General features: G+C 38.0%; 1 protein-coding gene across 8 annotated transcripts; it reads right to left on the reverse strand.

The window, feature by feature from the left end:
* Positions 1 to 6,666: 6,666 nt before the first annotated feature.
* On the reverse strand, positions 6,667 to 16,300 carry LOC137737819 (protein TRIGALACTOSYLDIACYLGLYCEROL 2, chloroplastic). Of its 8 annotated transcripts, none has more exons than XR_015955017.1 (7): positions 16,159 to 16,272; positions 15,237 to 15,871; positions 10,649 to 10,978; positions 8,442 to 8,557; positions 8,024 to 8,047; positions 7,217 to 7,307; positions 6,667 to 7,029 (listed from the first exon to the last, which is right to left on the reverse strand). XR_015955017.1 is itself a non-coding variant. In XM_088683054.1 (7 exons), exons 3-7 carry the CDS (start codon positions 15,741 to 15,743, stop codon positions 6,937 to 6,939), a joined length of 1,137 nt encoding a protein of 378 aa, XP_088539180.1. In that variant the 5' UTR covers positions 15,744 to 15,871; positions 16,028 to 16,064; positions 16,159 to 16,231; the 3' UTR covers positions 6,667 to 6,936. The 8 variants fall into 8 exon arrangements, 6 of the variants coding, with proteins under 6 accessions (XP_088539180.1, XP_088539181.1, XP_088539179.1 ...); XR_015955016.1 differs by having other exon boundaries at positions 16,028 to 16,162; XM_088683054.1 differs by lacking the exon at positions 8,024 to 8,047 and adding an exon at positions 16,028 to 16,064 and having other exon boundaries at positions 16,159 to 16,231.
* Between the last annotated feature and the right edge of the window lie 5,377 nt (positions 16,301 to 21,677).

Here is a 21,677-nt window from a genome sequence, read left to right on the forward strand (position 1 = left end):
CTTGCTTATTGGTTCTTTAATGTTGACACAGATAGTAAGCAAAAAGGTACTTTTGACATGGCATGTTTAGGCGGCAAGATCACCCTCATTCACACTGAAGGAAGGATTTTGCAGTCGGTTTTTTCACAAAGAAAATCACTTTTCAATGGCAAAGTTGTAGATACGATAGGATCAATGCTCAATTATCCAAGTGGGAGACTCATCCTCTAACAAAGTCACATCGACCACTTGGACTTGAACCGTGAACTTACTTTGAAAGATAGGAGCAGTTTCTATAAAAGGTAGCGGAGGCATTGAAGAAAATGAAATTCAACTCAACACATAAAGACTTCTAAAGCTCTGCAATCTACTTTCCAATTATTCCCTTTGTAGTTCAAACATTCATTTGTATTTCAAACATTCCTTTGCATTTATAACTTTGATACTTATCTTTGTAGCATCGGTTTCCTATATTAAAGTTCTCAGAATATCGCCAATAACTGCAAGAACTTGCCCGATAGATTTGAACTTTGCCTAATTGCTTGTATTTATCATTTACTTTCAAATTATTGTCCCTTCATGCTATTTATTGTCCTTTTGACTAACATTCCATAAGTATTTGCAAACATTTTTCTTACAATTCTCGCTTTATTTTACTTTGCTTTCTGCTTTTATTTTTCTTACAAGGATTGCAAACTGGTTTGAATCATCACTGATGAATATGTGGTACTGTTTTGGCATTCAATACAAGAGAAATATAAAGTCCTTGTCTTCACTGCATAGAAAGAACTTAAATGTGGACTTAAACCCCTTCATAAAGACAATCTTGAGGCGCAAGCAAATGACCTATATAACACCTAAAAGGAAACAATATGTTGGTCTTGGCTAGCAGTGGCACATCCAAAAACAATTAATTTTGTAAGGGAACCTAAGAGCCTATTCAAGGCTTTGTTAAGGCACCTTCAAATTGACAAGAGTTCATCACTCACGCAGAGGAGTTGTGTGTGAATCTCACAGCCAATGTATTCCATCCACGATCATGTTCGAAAGTAATTGACTCACTAAGAATCTTGTTCGTGTATGATTTTGTTGAAGTGATGAATGATTGCTTTTAAAACATGTGAATATACAAACCCTAACAGGCGAAGCAGACCCATGAAATCAAGGATTTCCTCCTGACTGCAAGAAGGAAGGATGCCTGCTCTGTCAAAACAAAGAGGATCAACGACACTGTCAAGTTCAAGGTTTGGTGCGACTTAATATGTGTTGCTAACTCATTGTTATGAATACGATTAGCTTAATCGCATTTGGGAAGGTTATTTCAATGTTAATTGAGAGTTTAATTAAGTTGTATTAGTTTAAGTGCCAACTGGCTTTAAGTACGTGGGAAAAAAAGGGAATATATGTAACCAATTGGAAAGGTTTTATCCCAACGATCATTTTGCTATAAAAAAAAATATTAAAAAAAAATATTATCTCTCTCTCTCTCTCTCTCCCTCTCTCTTTCATCTTCATCAGTTGCACATTCCAATTTCTGTACTAATTTGCAGGTTGAGAAAAGGTTATGAGAAATTGAACCTATCATTGGTATCATCATCTCGATTCTGACCTCCCTCTTGTATGCCCCGACAAACCACTACTTCGTGTCTCTCTACCATGGATGCTCATCTTGCTGCCATTGAAGCTTCTTTGGAAGCTATTCCTCAACTCGTCCAATCTTCCATTACTGTAACTAATGCTTCCATGGCTATAGCGATGGACACTAAGTTGGCTATTTGCTTTGAATAGTTTCGCAGGGAGCAATCGTACACATGTGGTGGTGGTAGTTCTTCAGATCCAATAGCTCTAACAGTCAATTTGGTGGCGCCATCCCCGATCCTCACCGGCAATGATGAATTCCAGTGTATTAACACTCCCAAACCTCATCGTCGTGATAATTTCGATGGAGGAGGTTATAATCTTCGCCCTCGATGGCAACAACATATGGATTTCCCTTGTTTTTTAAATGGTGACAATCCTTTAGCTTGGATCTACAAGGACAAGCAGTACTTCGCCTATTACAACACTCCTGAACATTAACGGGTGCTCATCGTATCCTTTTACTTAGAGAATGAAGCTCTCCATTGGTTCCGTTGGTGTGATTGTATCTGATCTACTCCTCATTGGCCAGATTTTACCAAGGCACTGTGCTAAGAGTTTGGTCCCTCCAAGTTTGAAGATTGCACAGAATCCCTATTCAAACTTAGGCAAGCAGGTATCCTCAAGGAATACATTCTTGAATTTTGTAGATTACCCAATCGTACTACTGAGGTTGGGCTTACACTGTTGAAGAGTTGTTTCATTGGGGCTTAAAGTGTGAATTAAAGTTTGATGTTAAATTGTTGACACCAACTTCTGTTCATGAGTCTATAGCTATTGCTACACAACTAGGCACTAAGCTAGTTGGTCTGAAAACTGTGACACATAAACCTGCACAAATTGCTTGACCACCTGTGTTGCCTGTTCCCAATGTTGTTAGACTTCGAATTCCAGCCTTGCCTTACAAGAAATTAACTCCCGAGGAAGTGCAAAGAAAAAAGGATAGGTGTGAATGTTGGTTATGTGAGGATAAGTGGGTTAGGGGACACAAATGTGCTTATAAACAATTTTGATGCTGGATATTCTTGATGAGGATGACTTAGTAGATAAAATACCACTTGCATTACAAGTTGAATTACAAACTACGGAACTCAATGAGTGCATTTTATGGCACCTCTAAGAAACCATCTATTAAAACTACGAAGATTCTTGGTATTTTGAACAACCAATCAATTTGCATTCTTTTGGATTCGGGTAGAAGTAGGTGGATATCACTGTCATATGGACCTGTTTGCACTACCTTTGAGGGGTTGTGATGTGGTCTTAAGGTTACAATGGCTATCTTTTGTGAGTCCAGTCCTATGGGATTTCCAGCATTTAACTACGGAGTTTAATATGGGCAAACAGAAGTACAAATTATCTCACTATTCACCTCCTTAGTCCACTATTAACGAAATCACACTTCAATAGCTAGATAAAGAGATCTCTAATTCGAATTTGGGAGTTTTGTTGTATTCTTTGGATGCTGGCAAGATTGATTCCACAGGTTTAACAAATCAATAGCTCATGGAGTTGCAGATAGTTCTAAGAAAATTGCAAGAAGTGTTTGTTGTTCCCACTACACTACCACCCCCAAAACTCATGATCACAAAATCTCATTGATTCCAGGAGCTAAACCACCCAATTTTAAGGCCATACCAATATAGTCTTGTGCAGAAAATTGAAATTGAAAGGGCAGTACAAGAATTGTTAGCTTTTGGTTATATAAGGCATAGTCATAGCCCTTTCTCCTTTCCTGTGTTGTTAGTGAAAAAGAAAGAAGGAACATGGAGGCTGTGCATAGACTATAGGGAATTGAACAACATCAATTCCAAGGATAAATATCCAATCCCTTGAATTGATGACTTACTGGATGAATTGTTTGGTTCTAAGTATTTCACTAAGTTGGATCTCAGGTTTGGTTATCTTCAAATTAGAATGAATGAAGTTGATGTGGAAAAAACTGCATTTAGAACTCATACGAGCCACTATAAGTTCCTAGTAATGCCCTTTGGGCTTACTAATGCCCTGCCACTATCCAAAGTTTAATGAAAGAGATCTTCAAGCCCTATCTCAGGAAATTCATTTTAGTATTCTTTGATGACATTCTTATATATAGTAAGACTTGGGAAGAGCATTTGAGTCATCTATATAAGATCCTGGAGTTGCTGCAGCACCATCAATTGTTTGTCAAGCAATTGAAGTGTTCTTTTGGGCAACAACAAGTGGAATATTTGGGGCATATAGGCTTTGATGGAGTGACAATTGACCCTACCAAGATACCAGCCATTGTCAATTGGCCCACCCCGAGAAATGTCAAAGAGCTTAAGGGGGTTTTTGGGTTTGACGGGTTATTACAGGAAGTTTGTTAAAGGTTATGGCAAAATTTTCCAAATTTGTACCAACTCACAAGGAAACATGGGTTTAAATGGTGCCAAGAGGCTGAAGTTGCTTTTGAGGAATCAAAGAGAGTCATGACTTATCCACAACTTTTGGCATTACAAGATTTTTCCATTCCTTTTATCATCGAATGTGATGCATCTGGAAATGGTATAAGTGTTGTATTACAACAAAATGAAAGGCCAATTGCTTTTTTAAGCCAAGCTTTGGGCCCAGAAATTAAACTTTATCAACTTATGAGAGGGAATTAATAGCTATTGTGTATGCTATCAAGAAATAGCAGAACTACATGCAAGGTCATCATTTCATTATCAAAACTGACCATCACACCTTCAAATATTTCCTGAATTAGATAGCTAACGCCCAATTTCAGCAAAAATGGGTGTCCAAACTCTTAGGTTATGACTATGACATATAGTATAAGCATGGGTATGAGAATGTTGCTACTAATGCTCTTTCAAGGCTCTCAAGTTCTCCTCCCTTACCAGAAGTTGTCATTGTGCCAAGGGAGAATGTTGGGAATTTCTTATCCTTATTTTGGTTGGTTGGATGAATTGGGAAGAGAACTAGAACATGATCAATGGGTTGTAGACAAGAAGGGAGAAGTAGCGAGCAGCTTGAAGCCTAATTCCACAACTTCACACTTGTCTAAGTACCATTTAGGTAATGGATTTCTAAAATAAAAGTCTAGGTTTCTTTTGGGTCCTAATTCTAGTTGGAGGTACAAGGTCTTTGAAGAGCACCATTCTACACTTATGGCTGGCCATGAATGATTTCTTAAAACCTATCATAGGTTGAAAAGGAGTTTCTATTGGGCGGGAATGACGAGAGATATAAAGGATTGGGTGGCTGAATGTAGAGTGTGTCAACAAAACAAATATGAAACCCTATCTCCTCCAAGGTTATTGTAGGTACTTCCTATTCTAGATAAGGTTTGGACAGATATAAGCATGGATTTCATTATTAGGTTGCCAAGTTGCAAGGGCAAATCTATGATTTTTGTGGTAGTGGATAGACTGTCTAAGTACTCTCATTTCATTGCTTTGGGGCATCCTTACACTGCTAGTATGGTTGCTCAGGATTTTTTGTAGACGAAGTGTTAGTGATATAGACTCTATATTTCTTCAAAATGCCTGCCACTATAGTTAGTGATATAGACTCTATATTTCTCAATGTGTTTTGGAAGGAATTCTTCAAAATGCAAGGTACTAAGCTATGTATGAGTTTAGGTTGCCACTCTTAGAGTGATGGACAAACTAAGGTGGTAAACAGGTGCTTGGAAACTTATCTTAGGTGTTTCACTAACTGTCAACCCAAGAAACGGTTGCATTAGCTTCCATGGGTTGGATGGAGTTATAACACATCATTCCACACCTTTGCCAAGCTCACTCCATTTGAAATAGTGTATGGTTACCCACCATCACACATTATCTCCCACGAGCTTGGGACATCAAAGCTGGATATGGTGGAGCAAGGGTTGATTGCAAGAGACCAAATGTTATCTATGCTTAAAACTAATCTCACAGTGGCTCAAAACAGAATAAAAGCACAGGCTGACAAGCACAAGACTGAGAGAGTGTTTGAAAAAGGAGATTTGGTGTATCTAAAGCTTGTCCCATACCAGTTTAAGTACTGGTTTGGTACTGAGATACTTTTATAAAAAGTGAGTATAAAAAAAAAAAAAGCTGAACTCAAAAAGGTGTTCGGTAAACACTTAAAAACAACTTATTTTCACAATTTTGGGTGAAAAAAAAGCTGAAAACATGAAGCAGTAAAAATGAGCTTATTCTCACAGTGCAGCAGAAGCAGTTTGTTTTCAAAGCACAGCAATACCAAACCAGCCATAAGTCACTGGAGTCACATGATTCCCACAAGCTACATCCAAGATGTCATGGACCGTATGAAGTTTTGGACAAAGTGGGAGGTGTGGCCTACAAACTTAAATTGCCTAAAGATTCCAATATTCATCATGTGTTTGATGTAAGTTGTTTTAAGAAGCACATAGGCCCTAATGTGAATCCTCTACCACTACTACCTATGGCTACGAAAAATGGTCTGCAGAACCAAGAGCTAATGGCTATTTTGCAGAGAAGGTCTATAAGAAGGGTGCAACTGCTGATTCAATAGAAGGATAACACTGAGGAGGAAACCACTTGGGAAGACTATGATGACTTCACTGCCAAGTTTCCATATTTTAAAGTTTGAAGCAACCTTGTGGACAAGGTTTTAGTGAAGGGGAGAGCAGTGTTATGAATACGATTAGCTTAATCGCATTTGAGAAAGTTATTTCAATGTTAATTGAGTTTAATTAAGTTGTATTAGTTTAAGTGCCAGCATGCTTTAAGTAAGTGGGAAAAAAGGGAATATATGTAACCAATTGGAGGGATTTTATCTCAACGGTTATTTTGCTATAAAAAAAACAATAATACAAAAATACTCTCTCTCTCTCTCTCTCTCTCTCTCTCTCGTCTTCATCACTGCACATTACCATTTCTGTGTTAACTTGCAGGTTGAGAAAAGGTTCTGAGAAATTGAACCTATCACTCATCAACTACGCCTTCAGTTTTTCCAACGACGACATGACCGAAGATCAACAGGTAAAGAGGAGTGTGTGAAGATATCAAAAACATATATAGTCGAACACAAGGTTTCTGATAGCAACAGGTGGCCTGCACAAATATAGGCGGCTTTATATTTGATTACTTTGAGAAAACATTGAAGACAGCTGAACTGACCGATTAGAGAGTGCAAATGTAGCTCTGGAATTGAAACCTTTATGTGCACTCAAAAATGAAACAAAAGAATCGAAAGGGCCACGAGGAGGCACGCGTAATTTTCTCATGTCCAAACTATAATGAATGCTAAAAACCAAAGTCTGGGCACGTGCTCAACTCAACTAAGATACACAACTATCCTAAGTCCGCCTTCAGCCATCACTCATCACAATAGCCTGCTGAGGGACTTGATCAGTAACTTTATATTTTTTCTTGTAGCCTCATCACCCGTGAATCCCAGAATATCAGAGCTTATATTCTGCAAAGGTACGAAGAAAAAGAAACGAAGAAAACAACCACATTAATTCTAAAGATACAAAGAAAAAAAAAGTACGTTAATTCTAAAGATAAGTTAAAAAAAAATAAAAAATAAAAAATAAAAACAGCCACAGAAACTATGGAGAAGAAGAAAGAAAAATATGTAAGCGCTTGGCAACTAGGATTACCTCAATATTCTTCAAGGTGAAAATCAAGGTGTATACGGACTTCTGAATCTGTTCTGTATTCTCAGGAGTCATAACAGATGAATTCAACCTTCTGCAGAAAATGATATTGGAAAATCAAACGATTTAAAGTTCCCTAGTTAAAAAGGTCATCATAAAACTAACTCAAAACACCATATAATGATCAGAATCTCTGCAGTCTGCATATTAAAATCTAAGAACTTCAAAGCACAACCTAAACAACCAGTCAGCATCTACGGCCATGCTGGGATGATTCTAAATTTCTAACGGATGTGCTTTTTTTTCCGAAACACAAAATTCATTATTACAAATGTATAACACCTCCCTATAAATGCACTTGAAATTACTTCCCAAAAACAATTTTAACCATTCTACTAATAGCTCAATAATACTTTCATCTAGGATTCTAAACTCCAGATTACAGGGAGAATGTTGATGATTATGAACTTGTAGGAAAGCACTGTGAGTGCTATAAGTGGATATGATTGCACAATGATGGTAATGAAGACGGAATAATGCAGTGTGTGAAGGGATAACAAAATCAGCTGTGGCAGGCAAGTGGTGGTGGACGAGATGAAAGTGAACAGAGAATCTACAACATGGTAGGATTTATTAAAAGAATGCATGTCTATTGCGTACAGAGAAATCACAAGCAGCAGAACATTATTAGAAAAAAAAACTGTCAGGGTAGCCTCATACTTCTCACTCTGTACTATGACACTGCTAACATACTGTTCATACATTTTGTATCCGTAAATACAATGAAAGAGTTCAAAATTAGAGAATTACCAAGCGTTGTCCAGAACCTTTTGCCTTGAACACCCAAACAAACATCACCACAAAGACAAACGCACAGAATTACTAAATATATATGGTAAGCCAACTACCATGGAAATAAATATGAAAAATAAGAACCCAGTCACGTCAAAATTAATGGCATGTATTTCAACTCCTGCAACAGACACCAAAGAATGTTCTAAACTATCCATATGAAAAGCCCTCAAATAGAAGTTGTCCATATTGTTGAGATTGTGAATCCCACAAATCGGGGAACTAAAGCCTTCCCTAATAATTTAAACCATCTCGAACCTCTCCACCAAGTTCCAATAGGTTTTGGGTTGGATCTCACATTCTATTATGTAGGAGACTATAAGATATAGATGATGAAGAGCAACGAGTTTCTTATCAATATAGATAGATAATTCACCTCACATCCTCCAAGGCTTGCGTAAGGCTTCTGGTCAAACTATCAACTTCCTTCAGCAACCCACTCTCACGAAACTCAGCTAGCAAAGGTTGAACATCTTCAGCCATGGCTTGGATCTGAGAGATCACTACATCAATGCCAAATACTTGTGCATGAGGAGTGAGAACATACTAAATGTGTAGTAAAAATATGAATTAACTTGAAATTGTAAGAAGCAAGTGAACGCCCAGTGTACACCAATGCACATGGGTGGACAGACAGGCACGCATACTGATTGATATACACATGCAACATAGGTGATTAGCTTCTGCATAATGGATTTTCGGATCATTGTTGTGTTTACCAAATTGACACCATTTCCAGCGCATAAAATCAGAAAACGACAAATAGGCAGCAGCAACGAGAGATATATAAGAAGTTCAATTTGGGAGGTCTGAATTGGCTTGAACTGGAACTTAAAACAAGTTAAAGTGTACCCCGATGTGAACTTTCAACCTATGTACAAACACTTTTCTACAGAACACACATAAAAGAACCTTGTATGTCAATAGATCGTTTTTATATTGTCCCCTGTATCTGTATTATTCTATTTTTTAATCAAATTATGTTTCTTATGAAAAGAGAAATTCTAGTACCATAAAAGGAGAAAGAATGTTTACTTTTAATGCCAACAGCAGTCTACCTGTGTAAAAACAAATTCATGCCTTGACAACTTAAATTCAATTGATCAATGAGAATCTATAACTCCAATTAATTCTTCCAAAAAGCTTCTTAGCTTCACAAATGACTCAGAATCCTTATTGGAAATTTTTTGAATGTTAGTATAAAGCAATGTTTTAAAAGACTCACCACGGGACATGCCTAGGCGGCCTCAAAGGCTGGGCGGGTGGCTTGCTGCCTCTGTTTTTCAGGAGTCGATGTAAGGTGTCGCCAGAGCTCACCTAGGTGGCGAAGGCGCGCCTCATGGCGTCCAGGCGTTTCTTTCTTCCAGTTTTTGCTTTCTTTTTTTTATAAAAAAAAATAAAAATAAAAAAAAATAATAATAAAAAAATAAAAAAAAAAAAAACCCAAAACCATGCCCTGCAAAGAAGATGAGTTGCAGAGCCAAAGAAGATGAAGAAGACAGACGGTCTCCTAGCTTTTCGTTTTTCAATAGTTGTTTTCTCTTTAAAATTAAAATAGACCCACTTTCCTACATTTATTACCCCCACTTTCTTTCTTTTATTCACTTTTATTTAAAAAAATTAGATAGATAGATAAGCATCTTTTGTTTCTTTTTGATTTTATTATTTATAGATAAGCAATTTTTTATGGATATCCTCACAACATCCCAACAGAAAAAAAAAAATGCAAAAATATTTTATTTTTAATGTTTTTTATAACGCTTTTCTTAAAAGAAAAATCATATTATCTTATTCCTCTTTTTTAAGACTACATATTCCACCCTAATATTACTCAAAACTCTCATATACATATAAATAGCACTTAAGACTCTAGGTGTCTGACTCTATTTGTTTGATTGTTAGATTAATTTGATTGCATGGTTAAACTTGTTGACTTGTGCACTTTTGAATGATATGAATATTTTTACAAAGTATTATATTCTATATGTATATTATATAGTATATATGTATGCTCATTGTGCTTTTCATCCTTTATTATATATATAAAAAATATAATACATGTATATATATGTGTATATATATATTTATAATATACGTGTGTGCTCAGGGTGATTATTGATTAATAATCCTTTTTTTTTTAATATAATATATGTGTACGCTCAGTGTATATATTTAAAAACTTTGGTATCTGTGAAGTAATTTTAAAGGCAACTTCAACTTTTATTCAACAGATCAGACCAAAAGAAAAAAGAAATATTAATAGATATGCAGCCTCAGAAAACTGAAAGATATGTAAACCCCTATTGCAGTTTCGCCATTTTTACATGTAAATGATGTCTTCCAGGACCTTCAACAAATGCACAGTTGTGCCATAGGAAAGCCTAAATGCTTTGTCTCATGCCAAATGGCTGACGAAAGTCCCTACACTTTCTGCCTTTCAAATTTGCAGCAAATAGATTCTGGACCAAATAGGTTGTCCTCGTCCAAGATAGATAAAAAATACGTAAATGAATGGCCCTAATTATCCTAATCAACAGAAATAATTTTCAACTAAAGAAGAAAACATAATAGGGCACATCACACCTGTATAAGCAGTGGCTTTGCCTCTTCTATCACAGAAGCAATTCGTTCAGCGAGTGAATATGTGTTTACTATACCAATCTCCTCCACTTGACGTCCAAGACGGGTAAATATACCTACCAATGCATCTAGACTCACACCTTGATGTCCTCTCATCTTTTGTCTATCGCAGACAATCAGACCTTCTTTGCAACATTCAGGATGAAGAGGCCCAACTGAAATATTCGGAAGTGGGTCTCTAGGTGTAATGTCAATTTTAGTTTCCATGAGAAGACCTGACTGGTTTACCTCAATCAGTGCATTTCGAGGTATGACAGTTTTATCATCTTCAACCTACAAAAACAGAAATTTCATTGTCAAGGTGGAAAAACTAAGAATATACTGCATTTTCATTCAGCATTAAAAATGTATTATTATGCCACTCAAACTGTTGTGATTTGGCTCGTCAAAATACCAAGGCAAGCAGCATTAGGTTTCCAATTGGTGTTGGGAAAGGAGAAAAGGATGTGCACAAGATTATTTTCCATAAGAATTGGGTAATAGATTTTTTCCTCATAATCCCAATTAGTTTAGGATTGGGAAATAAGTTAGTTTTCCCTATTCCCAAAGGATTTAGGAATCCAATACTTGTAAGGCGTGTAACTATGCGCCTATGTAATATAAATAGGCTTGTTGGGGGGCTCTTATTCACACAAACGGCAGAAAGAACACAAGGGTAGAGAGCCAAGAGTGATTGACAGACATAAAGCAAGGTGTTGGGGTTATGCATAAGGGTTTTCAATAAGTTCTTGTGACCGAGTTATTATTCTCCATAGTGCATCTGATTTTTCAAGACAGATCACACGAGGGGTAGGCAAAGTTTGCCGAACCTCGCTGAATTCCTTGTGTTTATGTGTGGTGTGTTTACTTTATTGTTCATATATTTGCATAGCATCATCTTATAAGTTTCCACAACACCAGAGAATATCAATAAACAAGATCAACTACAAGGGCTTAAAATCTACAATTGGTATCGAGAGCTAAGGTTGTAGTGTTTTGAGATGGCGGGTGAAAAGGCAAGTTAGGCCATGATCAAGCCGTTTGATGGGAAGGATAACTTCACGTTGTGCAGAGGAAGATGAAGAATGTCCTAGTTCAACAAGATGAGCACTGGAAGAAATTGGACAGAAAGACGAAGAGCTCTATCAACTACATCAAGCTGACAATGTGATGGCTCATCTCGACAAGGATATGAGCGCTAAAGAAACATGGGAGAAGCTTGAGAAATTTTACAGGGGTAAAACTTCATCCAACAAACTTTTCTTGAAAGATGAACTTCTCAGTCTTCGGTTGGATGAAGGTGGAGAATTGCAAGATCATATGAGCAAATTTCATAATTGTGTTACCAATCTATCAAAGATGGATGTGAAGTATGAAGACGATGACAAGGGGCTCTTACTGTTGAGATCTCTACTATCTTCGTTCAAGCACTTCAGGACCACACTCATGCTCAGTAAGGATGCTCTAAAGTTTGATGAGGTTGTAGAAGCTATTCAATTTTATGTCAAGATGGATGAGAACACCGAAAGCTCTCAAGCACATGGTATTTAGGTGAAAAGAAAAGAAAAGAAAGGTTGCTTCCATTGTGATGCTACTAACCATTGGAAAAGAAATTGCAAAAAAATGGAAAGAGAAGAAAAGCAAAGGTGATGGCATGGAATTCGAATATAGCCAGTGTGATTACTCCACAGGAAAGTGACAGGAACTTCCTTGCAGTAACATCGAGCTCCAACGCTATAAAATTTTGGATTTTGGATACCGGTTGTCTGTTCCACATGTGTCCTTACAAAGAATGGTTTGATGCATATGAGCTATGAGGAAAGAAGCAGCAGAGAAGTCTTGATGGGAGATCATTCACAGTGCATGGTCCAAGGCATTGTTCAATTAAGATCATGTACATTGAATCTTTGGGCACTTTAGACATAGTCGGTTAGGATACTGTGCATGGTTAGGATACTGGAAAACGTTAGACATGTTCCTAAGCTAAAGAAGAGTTGATATCTTTGGGCACTTTAGACATAGCCGGTTACAAGTATAGTGGCGAAGATGGATTACACAAGGTTGCCAAAGGATCACTTCTAGTGATGAAGGGTGATCATGCAGCGTAACACTTTGTACAAGCTTCGTGGGATTACAATAATAGGTGGAGCCACAGCATCTACTGAGGTTGGTTCAGAGGACAAGGCTGAGCTTTGGAACCATAGGCCAGGGCACATGAGTAAAAGAGGCTTTCAAGAACTACACAAGAAAAATCTGCTAGAAGATTTTAGTCATTGCAAACTCGATTTTTGCAAGTGTTGTACTCTTGGGAAGCAAACAAAGACGTCATTCAAGGTAGCAGGCAGTGAGAAAAGAAGCAAGGAAGTGTTGTACTATTTTAAAAGGCAAAGGCGTAGGCCAGGCGTTTGATTGATAGCCTCGCCTAGGCGAAAGCCTTGAGGTATGAGGCTTGACCTCACGGGACCTAAAATTTTAATACATATTATATTATGTTTATAAAATATAATACTTTGTAAAACAAATATAATTATAACTAAATCGAAGATAATATCTTCTTCATTACTAAGTCTAGTTGTACTTGGAAATTATGTCATATAGTCTTAAAATGTTGTAATTATTTATTTTGTTGTAAGCAATTATAGGGAACTTGAAGAGAAATAAGGTTGTGGCCACAATTATAGGGAACTTAAAATGAAATAAAGGCTGAGTGGAGCAATTATTGTGGGGAATTTAAAGGAAATAAAGGCTCAATGGAGCAGTAATGGGAATTTCAAGAGAAATAAAGCTTTGCTAATCAAAATGCTAGGTGGCGGAATCTGATGGGCAACAATTTAAAAAAAATAAAAAATAGAAAAGAGTTAGGGTTAGACTTTGTCACATAGGATTTGGAGAAAGAAACTCTCTCTTTCTTCTTTGTTGAAACTAGAACGGCAGGGTCTCCGGCATTTCAGAGACAGACATGGATTACGAAGAAAAAAAAGGCCCAATTTGAACGGTTGGGCGCGCCTTAGCCTCCGAGGCCCGCCCCGATGCCACCATTCGCCGAACCCCACAAAACAGAGGTGTAAACCCAGCCGCCTAGCCTCCAAGACCACCTAGGCACGCTCTAAGGCGAGTTCTTTAAAACATTGATATAGAGACAAAGAAGTTCTTACATTTTTGCAAGGAAAAGGGCATCACAAGACACTTTATTGTGAAGAAGACTCTTTAACAAAACAGGGCTGCAGAGGGAATGAATTGAACTGACATGCGGTTTCATGTGGTATTCCCTGACATGTTTTGGGCAGAAGCGGTTAACCATGCTTGCTACTTGGTCAATCAGTCACCCTCAAGCGTTCTTGATTTTAAGTGTGTAGAAGAGGTATGGTCTAGCAAACCTGTTAACTATTCCAAATTAAGAGTTTTTAAGTGTTGCGCATATGCTCATTTTTTGAGCGATGAGAGTACCAAAGTTAAACCGAAATCACTCAAATGCATATTCATCGGTTTTGAGAAAGGGGTGAAGGGCTACAAGTTATGAGATCTTATCAACAAGAAGGTTTAAGTAGAGATATCATATTCGACGAAAAGACTATGCCACTAATTAAAGTCAAGACAAGTGAGGAAAAGAAGACTGATGCTATAGAAGAAGCAACCAAAGTTCATATAACAAAATGGGTCATGGAAGAAAATCCACCTCAGGTGGAGTACGAGCAAGCAAAGCATGACAATGTGATTCATGAGGAAGAACTAGAGCAACAACAAGAGTCACCAGTTCGGGCTCAGGTGAAGCTATCACCATAGAAGAACCAAGACTCCCTGCTTCCTCAATCACTTGTACAACAATTTCAAAGATGCACAGCATTGAACAAAACGAAATGAAATTGCAAGCAACCTGACAGAAAATTGGGAGGTATCGGGAAGGAATTCGAATGTAATAATATCTATTGGTTCAAACACTGTACCTACGGGATAGGGATAGAGAAAGAGGAAAAAACCAAAGATTTCATATATTACCTTTGATCAAAAAATCAATCTGATTTATTTCATACTTTTCGCTCAATGATAAAATGGGTTAGATTCTACAGGATCAAACCTATGGGACTCAAGGAATGACGGAAGGGAATAAAAAAAAGAAATAAAAAAGTGGTCATTTAAGGGCCTTAGCTGGTGATCCGGGCTGTTTCCCTCTTGAAGACCACGGCCTGCAACTGCTGTGCCTGGATTTGATCAAGATGAAGTCAATTATGCTCTTCAGGAAGATCCATCCACATGCCAAGAAGCTATAGCAACCTGACAGGACGGTTGCTATATCTGAAGAGAACTCTGTTTGGGAGCTATATCTGAAGAGTTATTATTCTCCATAGTGCAGGTGATTTCTGAAGAGAGATCACAGGAGAAGTAGGCAAAGTTTTCCGAACCCTAAATTCTTTATGTTTGTGTGTGGCGTGTTTACTTTATTGCTCATATATTGAATTATATTCGCACACCATCATCTTATAAGTTTGCATAACAGCGGAGACTATCGATAAACAAGATCAACTAAGAGGGATTAAAATCTCCAGAAACATACCTCAACAACAGCTTCAATACTTTCCAAAGAAGAGTTAACACGGATAACATTGCCGACGGTGACCCCTCTAATCCTCACTGGCGTTCCAGTGGATATTCCACAAGCTTGAGTGAACTCAAACACAGCAAAGTACTTACTGAATCTAGAGCTCAATTGATACCCCCGTAACCAAGCCAAGCTGAGTGCAACAAGAACTGCACCTGAAACTAGAAACAACCCTACCCCACCTTCCCATATACTTTTACTACCAAAGCCAAAGTCACTCAACGGTCGTAATGTTTGCCTCCAAATAGTCCGAGGGACATCCAAAACAACTGCAAGTGGATTATTTTTCTCAGAAGAAGAGGAGGGTTGCTGGCTGTGTCCTGTGTCGGCCGATGTAGCTCTTATCCGGGTTACTTTTGTTGGTGATCTTGAAGGAAGATACGGCAAACTATTCAAAGAAATGCACGACAAAGATAACACCGTGGGGCATGTCGACACTTGGGCCAACGAATTCCCTATCATCTTTTGATACAATCCAGAAAACAAACACTCACCAGCAGTAGCTATGAGCAGCACTTAACGCTCGGTATCGGATTGGGTACAACCTAGAACAATGTAGAAATGGGATTTACTTACACTTACACATGAAGCTGAGTATGAAAAATAAAAATAAAAAAGGGTCAGCATCAAAATCTTCAATCCCCAAAATTGACTATGCTCTATTTCTAGGAAGATAACAGAAAATTAAACTAATCAAATCGAAATGCCAAAACATAAACCCTAAAACAAAAAAGGAAAAAAATTACCTGCATATTTTTTTTTTCTCTTTCAACTTTTCCCATCCTTTCTCAGTAACCAAACAGAAAATAGAATGTATAAAACAGAATTAAAATGTATATAAGAATCAAAGCATGAGGGGAAGAAGAGAAGTAAATACCTTGAGGGAAGGATTTGGGGAATCGGAGAATTGACGGTGTGTGGCCTCCCGGGAGATTTCCGACTAACTAGTTTCTTTGGAGAAGTAGAGGGATTGGTTTGATCCTCTACCGGGGTTTTTGGGTACCGGAATTTACAGAACCTTTAATCATAACCGTTTAAAATCATCTAAAGTCTATAGTGGTGCCACGTATTTCATTACTATATTTTCTTCGAGCTTTCCCTCCCTCCTCTCTGATACGTGCTTCCGCGTGTATGAAAGGTCATTTTTTTAGGGGTATGATATCCACACACCTTTTTTACTTCTCACACATCCCGTATTAATTTATATCCGTTGATCTTCTTTAATTCATCCGATTCGACGGCCGAAAACCAAAAAAGTGTGGGAGAAGTAAAAAAGGGTATGTGGATATCACATCCATTTTTTTTAATTACTGTGTGTTACGCTCAGAGTCTTTATTCATGTTGATTGTTTCACTTGTGCAAAAGACCTTTCTTTTATCATGGGCATTACACGTCTCCAAGGACAAAGGTATTCAAATCCTGAAACGTTCTATTAGAGATGAGTTTTTTGACAAATCAAGTCATCTTTCTGCTTTTGGACATTTAGCCTTCTCCATTGGAGATGGCCTTAGATGATATAGGGTTGTGGGGACTTCATTTAGAGTTCCCATTGGAGATGCTCGCTTTACAATAATTTCACTAGACAACATGATTGATAAATTGAGACTTTTTGATGCACAATATAAAGGTAAGTCTTTACCAAGTTTGTCTTCCCCTAAACTACTTTTTTTATTCACCAAGGTATTCAAACCCCGGTGTAAAATAATTTTATCAAAACCACAAATTTCAAAAGTAATATCTTTTTAAGTGAACCACTGAATCTATGATGAAAGTTAATCCCTCACTTAATTTGAATACTTTATGGCGTGTTTACTAATCTGTAATCAGATTAAGAGGAATTGGATTGAGGAGGAATTGAAAGGAGGTGGAATCAGAATCATATTTCTGTTGAAGTTGTTTACTAAAACTATCCGGAAACGGAATACAATTCCATAAAACTATTTACTAATTCAGCAAAATCGGAATATAAACCAGTATGATTACTAAAATGCCCTTGTCCCAAATCAAATAGTTCATATAATATTTTAATAAAATTTAATATAGTATATAATAGTAAGAAATATTAAATTGCTTTTTTATTTCATAGATACACTAACACACCCCGACCGGAATCAAGGCATGCTGGCCGTCACATGAGGGTGATGTAGCCATGTGCACAGTGTGGGAGTGATAATGATATGAAAATGTGGGTAAATAAAAACCAAACTGGCTAATTTACCCTAGATAAATATCTACGTGCGTGTCAAGGTGCTTAAAGTATAGATACACATATTCAGAGCATAGGTAACCTAGATGCAATCCAGCAAGCTAAATATTAATTATACAAAACAGAATACATTATTTGAAGTCTGTCAGAACCGCCGTAGAGTCCTTGTAAGCCAACAACATGAACGTCTAACTAAAACCTGAAGGGGTACAAAACAGAAAATGTGAGTGGGCAAAAACAGAACTTTTTGAAACCATTTCTCTTTACAAAAATAATAAACCCTCATCATAAAACCTGTATAATTTTCCAGAAAATAATAATGCATACATATATAGAAATCATGCTTGAGAGCAATGAAAACCAAAGTATATGCCATGTCAAGTATCTCAATAATAAATATGTATAAGCCAGGTGATATGAATCAATGTAAAATAATATGCCAGTCGGAGTCATCTAATGTGACCTGTACAACTGAACCTATAGCTCATCAACCTATTCCTGCACACAAGTCGGAACCACCTAATGTGGTCTATACGACAAGCTGGCACCAAACTTGGATCCAAGGTGAGCATGCCGTGTGGGAGGTGAACGATCACGTGAAGGCTGTGCCCTGGCCTCGGGCGGGAGCACTAACACCGAGGTGCAAGATAATGAGCTCTAAATGCATCTACGCATACCCATACACAATGCAACTACTATCATCATAATGCACTCACCTGAAGCTTACCTAGGCCTCCGCAACATCATTCAATATTATGCAAAACTATACTAATGCAAATACTAAAATATAATGCATCCTTGACATGGCATTTAAATCGTGAATTCATTTAAAAACAATTTCTAGAAATCGTAAAGCATATATACGTATATATAGAAGGCAAAAGCCCACTCACTGGTATGTAGTAGGGTTGTAACCCCCAAGTCTCGCCTGACTATGCTTGTCCTCCGGAAACGTCTCACCTATATGTGAAACAACTAATTTAACGTTAATTCGAAAGTACATAACCAAAACCATGTAATAACTTCAAATGCGTTGCTTAATTGGGGTGTTTAAATATACCATTGTGGAGCATCCCCATATTTTTAGGAAAATTTTCTAATGTCTTATGCGTCGGCCAAGGCACGGCCGCAATCAAGCATGTGCCTAGCACGTTGGATGGAAACCCTAATAGTGTTAGGGAATATTTCATTAAATAGAAGCATATTCTGTTAGATCTAGTTGACGCTGTTAGTATATTCCGTCAAAGTTGACGAAATATTCTTTGTTTTCTTCGATGGTCTTCGCCAGAGCCGCCGCTGGTCGCCATCTACAACGCCGGATTCTGGAAAATATTAAAACCTTAGTTTCTTCTTCGTTTTTCAACCAAATTTCACAAATCTTATATAGATTTGATGCTCTCAACAAGGAGAACATAATCTTACCTATTTGAAGACCTAAAACCTTCGGGAAATGGTCAGAAAATAGCTCGACACAACAAGCCAAAATTGGAACTGGACAAACCCAAGTATTCTGACATTCAAACCACTCCAAACTAGCCTATGATCCTTATAAAGTTGATTAGGACCCTTTTTGAGCCTTAAAATCTCATGAAATGTCCCATATCACGTCTGAGTAACAGAGTACCTCGCTGGAGCCTATGGTTCTTCATGATTCTGACGTCTTTTCTTTGAACAAAAGGTATGGTTAGGCTCGCGGGCTTGCAAGGAACTCGAGGGTGGTCCTTAGAAGTTCGATCTGTGAGGTTTTGGTTCAATTTGAGTGTGGTGCCTTAGGTTGTATCGACAAAGGAGAGAGTTCGAGAAGGATGGAGAGAGTGCAGGCTTGTACGTGTGTATGTGCGCAATCTGTCACAGGTTGGCCAAAGAAAAATATTAAGGGCTCCCCATTAGGCAGCTGTGTGAGGGAAAAGAGAGCGGGAGAGTCCAAGTGACCCAAAAATATGATTTCAACCCCATTCGGCCCTAATTCGCGTCAACACGCTTGTGACGACGTGTACAATTTATTTACGTCAGCGAGAAAGATAATTTAAAACTATATACATACATCCACGTCATTTAGCCTCGAGGGCATTATCATCACTTTACATACTCGGGGATAAATATATACAATAATTTGGGACGAGTCGTCACAATCTACCCCCTTAAGAAAATTTCATCCCCAAAATTTCTACACACAACAACTACATTAATAACCATAAAACAAATGTGGATATAAATCTCGCATACAATCTTTAGTCTCCCGAGTGGCCTCCTCGACTGAATGGTTCCTCCACAAAACCTTCACCATGCGTATAGTATTGTTCCTGAAAACCTTATCTTTCCAATCTAAAATCATCATTAGTTCTTCATCATAAGTCAAATCTGGATTAATCTCCAATGGTTGAGGAGGGATCACCTGGGATGGATCGGAGACATAGTGATGAAGAATAAACACATGAAAAATATCGTGTACCTTTGATAGCTCTGGAGGTAACTCAAGTCTACAGGCAACTTGATCGACTCGCTCGGTGATCTGATAGGGTCCAATGTATCGAGGACTTAACTTACCTTTTTACCAAACCATACCACACCTTTCCATGGGGATAGCTTCAAAAATACCCAATCTCCAACCTTATATACTCTGTCAGTGGCATGTTTATCAGCAAGACTCTTATGTCGATCCTGGGTAACTTTCAGGTTGGCTTTCATTACCTAAATATTTTGGGTAGTCTCATCAACAATCTCAGGGCCCATTAACACCCTCTCGCCAACTTCTAACCAACATAAAGGAGTATGACAGGGCTTACCATAGAGTGCCTCGAAAGGTAATATACCGATGCTAGAATGGTAGCTGTTATTATAAGCAAACTCGATTAAAGCTAAACGCTTATGCCAAACATCTCCAAACTGCAAAACCGAGGCTCTCAGCATATCTTCCAGTGTTTGAATGATTCTCTCAAATTGCCCATCCGTTTGTGGATGATACGCCGTACTATAAAGCAATCTCGAACCAAGAGCTTCCTGGAAAGCCACCCAAAACTTAGAAGTGAACCTAGGATCCCGATCAGAAATAATACTAACCGAAACCCCATGGTATTTAACAATCTCTGATATAAATAACTCAGCTAATCGGCTTAAAGAATAATTCTCTCGAACAGGCAGGAAGTGTGCAGACTTAGTAAGTCGATCAACTATTACACAAATGCCATCATAACCATTTTGTGTACAAGGAAGCTTGTACACAAAATCCATGGTAATATCTTCCCATTTCGACTGAGGTATGGGAAGTGGCTGTAATAATCCAAAAGGTTTCTTTCTCTCTATTTTGACTTGTTGACAAATTGCACAACGGCTCACATATTCAGCAATTTCTCTCTTTATACCAGGTCAGTAGTAGAAAGGTCGAATGGTGTGATACATCTTGGTACTCCCAGGATGCATCGCATAAGCCGAAATGTGAGCTTCATCAAGTATTTCTTTCTTTAATTCTGCTATATCCGACACGCATATTCAATCTCCCTGCATAAGCATACCATCAGGCCTCAGAATCCTAAGGTCTTTCTTTTTCCCCCGTGACACTACCTCAACTAACCCCCGAGATTTCGGATCTTCTGCTTGAGCTTTGAGTACACGATCTAATAAAATCGGTCTGACCTAGAAACTGGCAAGTAATGCTTCATCCCGATCTTCCACCTCTAATTTCACTCCAGTGGATCTCAATTCTGTGAGGAGGGGGATACGGCAAGCATGTAAAGCATTAAGGTAGCCACGTGATTTCCTGCTAAGTGCGTCTGCCACCATTTCGCACGACCAAGGTGATACTCAATCGTGCAATCATAGTCACTGAGCAATTCTATCCACCTCCGTTGTCGAAGGTTAGGATCTTTTTGGGTGAAAATGTACTTAAGGTTTTTATGATCTCTGAAAATCTTGCACTTTTCCCCGTACAAATAATGCCTCCAAATCTTCAAGGCAAAAATAATAACTTCTAGCTCAAGATAGTTTGTGGGGTAATTCATCTCGTGAGGTTTCAACTGTCGCGAGACATACGCGATTACCCTGCCATGCTACATTAACACACAACCTAAGCCGATCAAAGAAGCATTACTATAAATCTCGAAGTTATCGCTGTTGTCTGGAAATGCCAACACAGGTGCATGAGTGAGGCAATATTTAAATTGTTGAAAACTTCACTCGCAATCATCGCCCCA

This window comes from Pyrus communis, chromosome 13 (genome assembly GCF_041283825.1).
Source record: "Pyrus communis isolate YQ-2024b chromosome 13, ASM4128382v1, whole genome shotgun sequence".
NCBI classification, from domain to species: Eukaryota; Viridiplantae; Streptophyta; class Magnoliopsida; order Rosales; family Rosaceae; genus Pyrus; species Pyrus communis.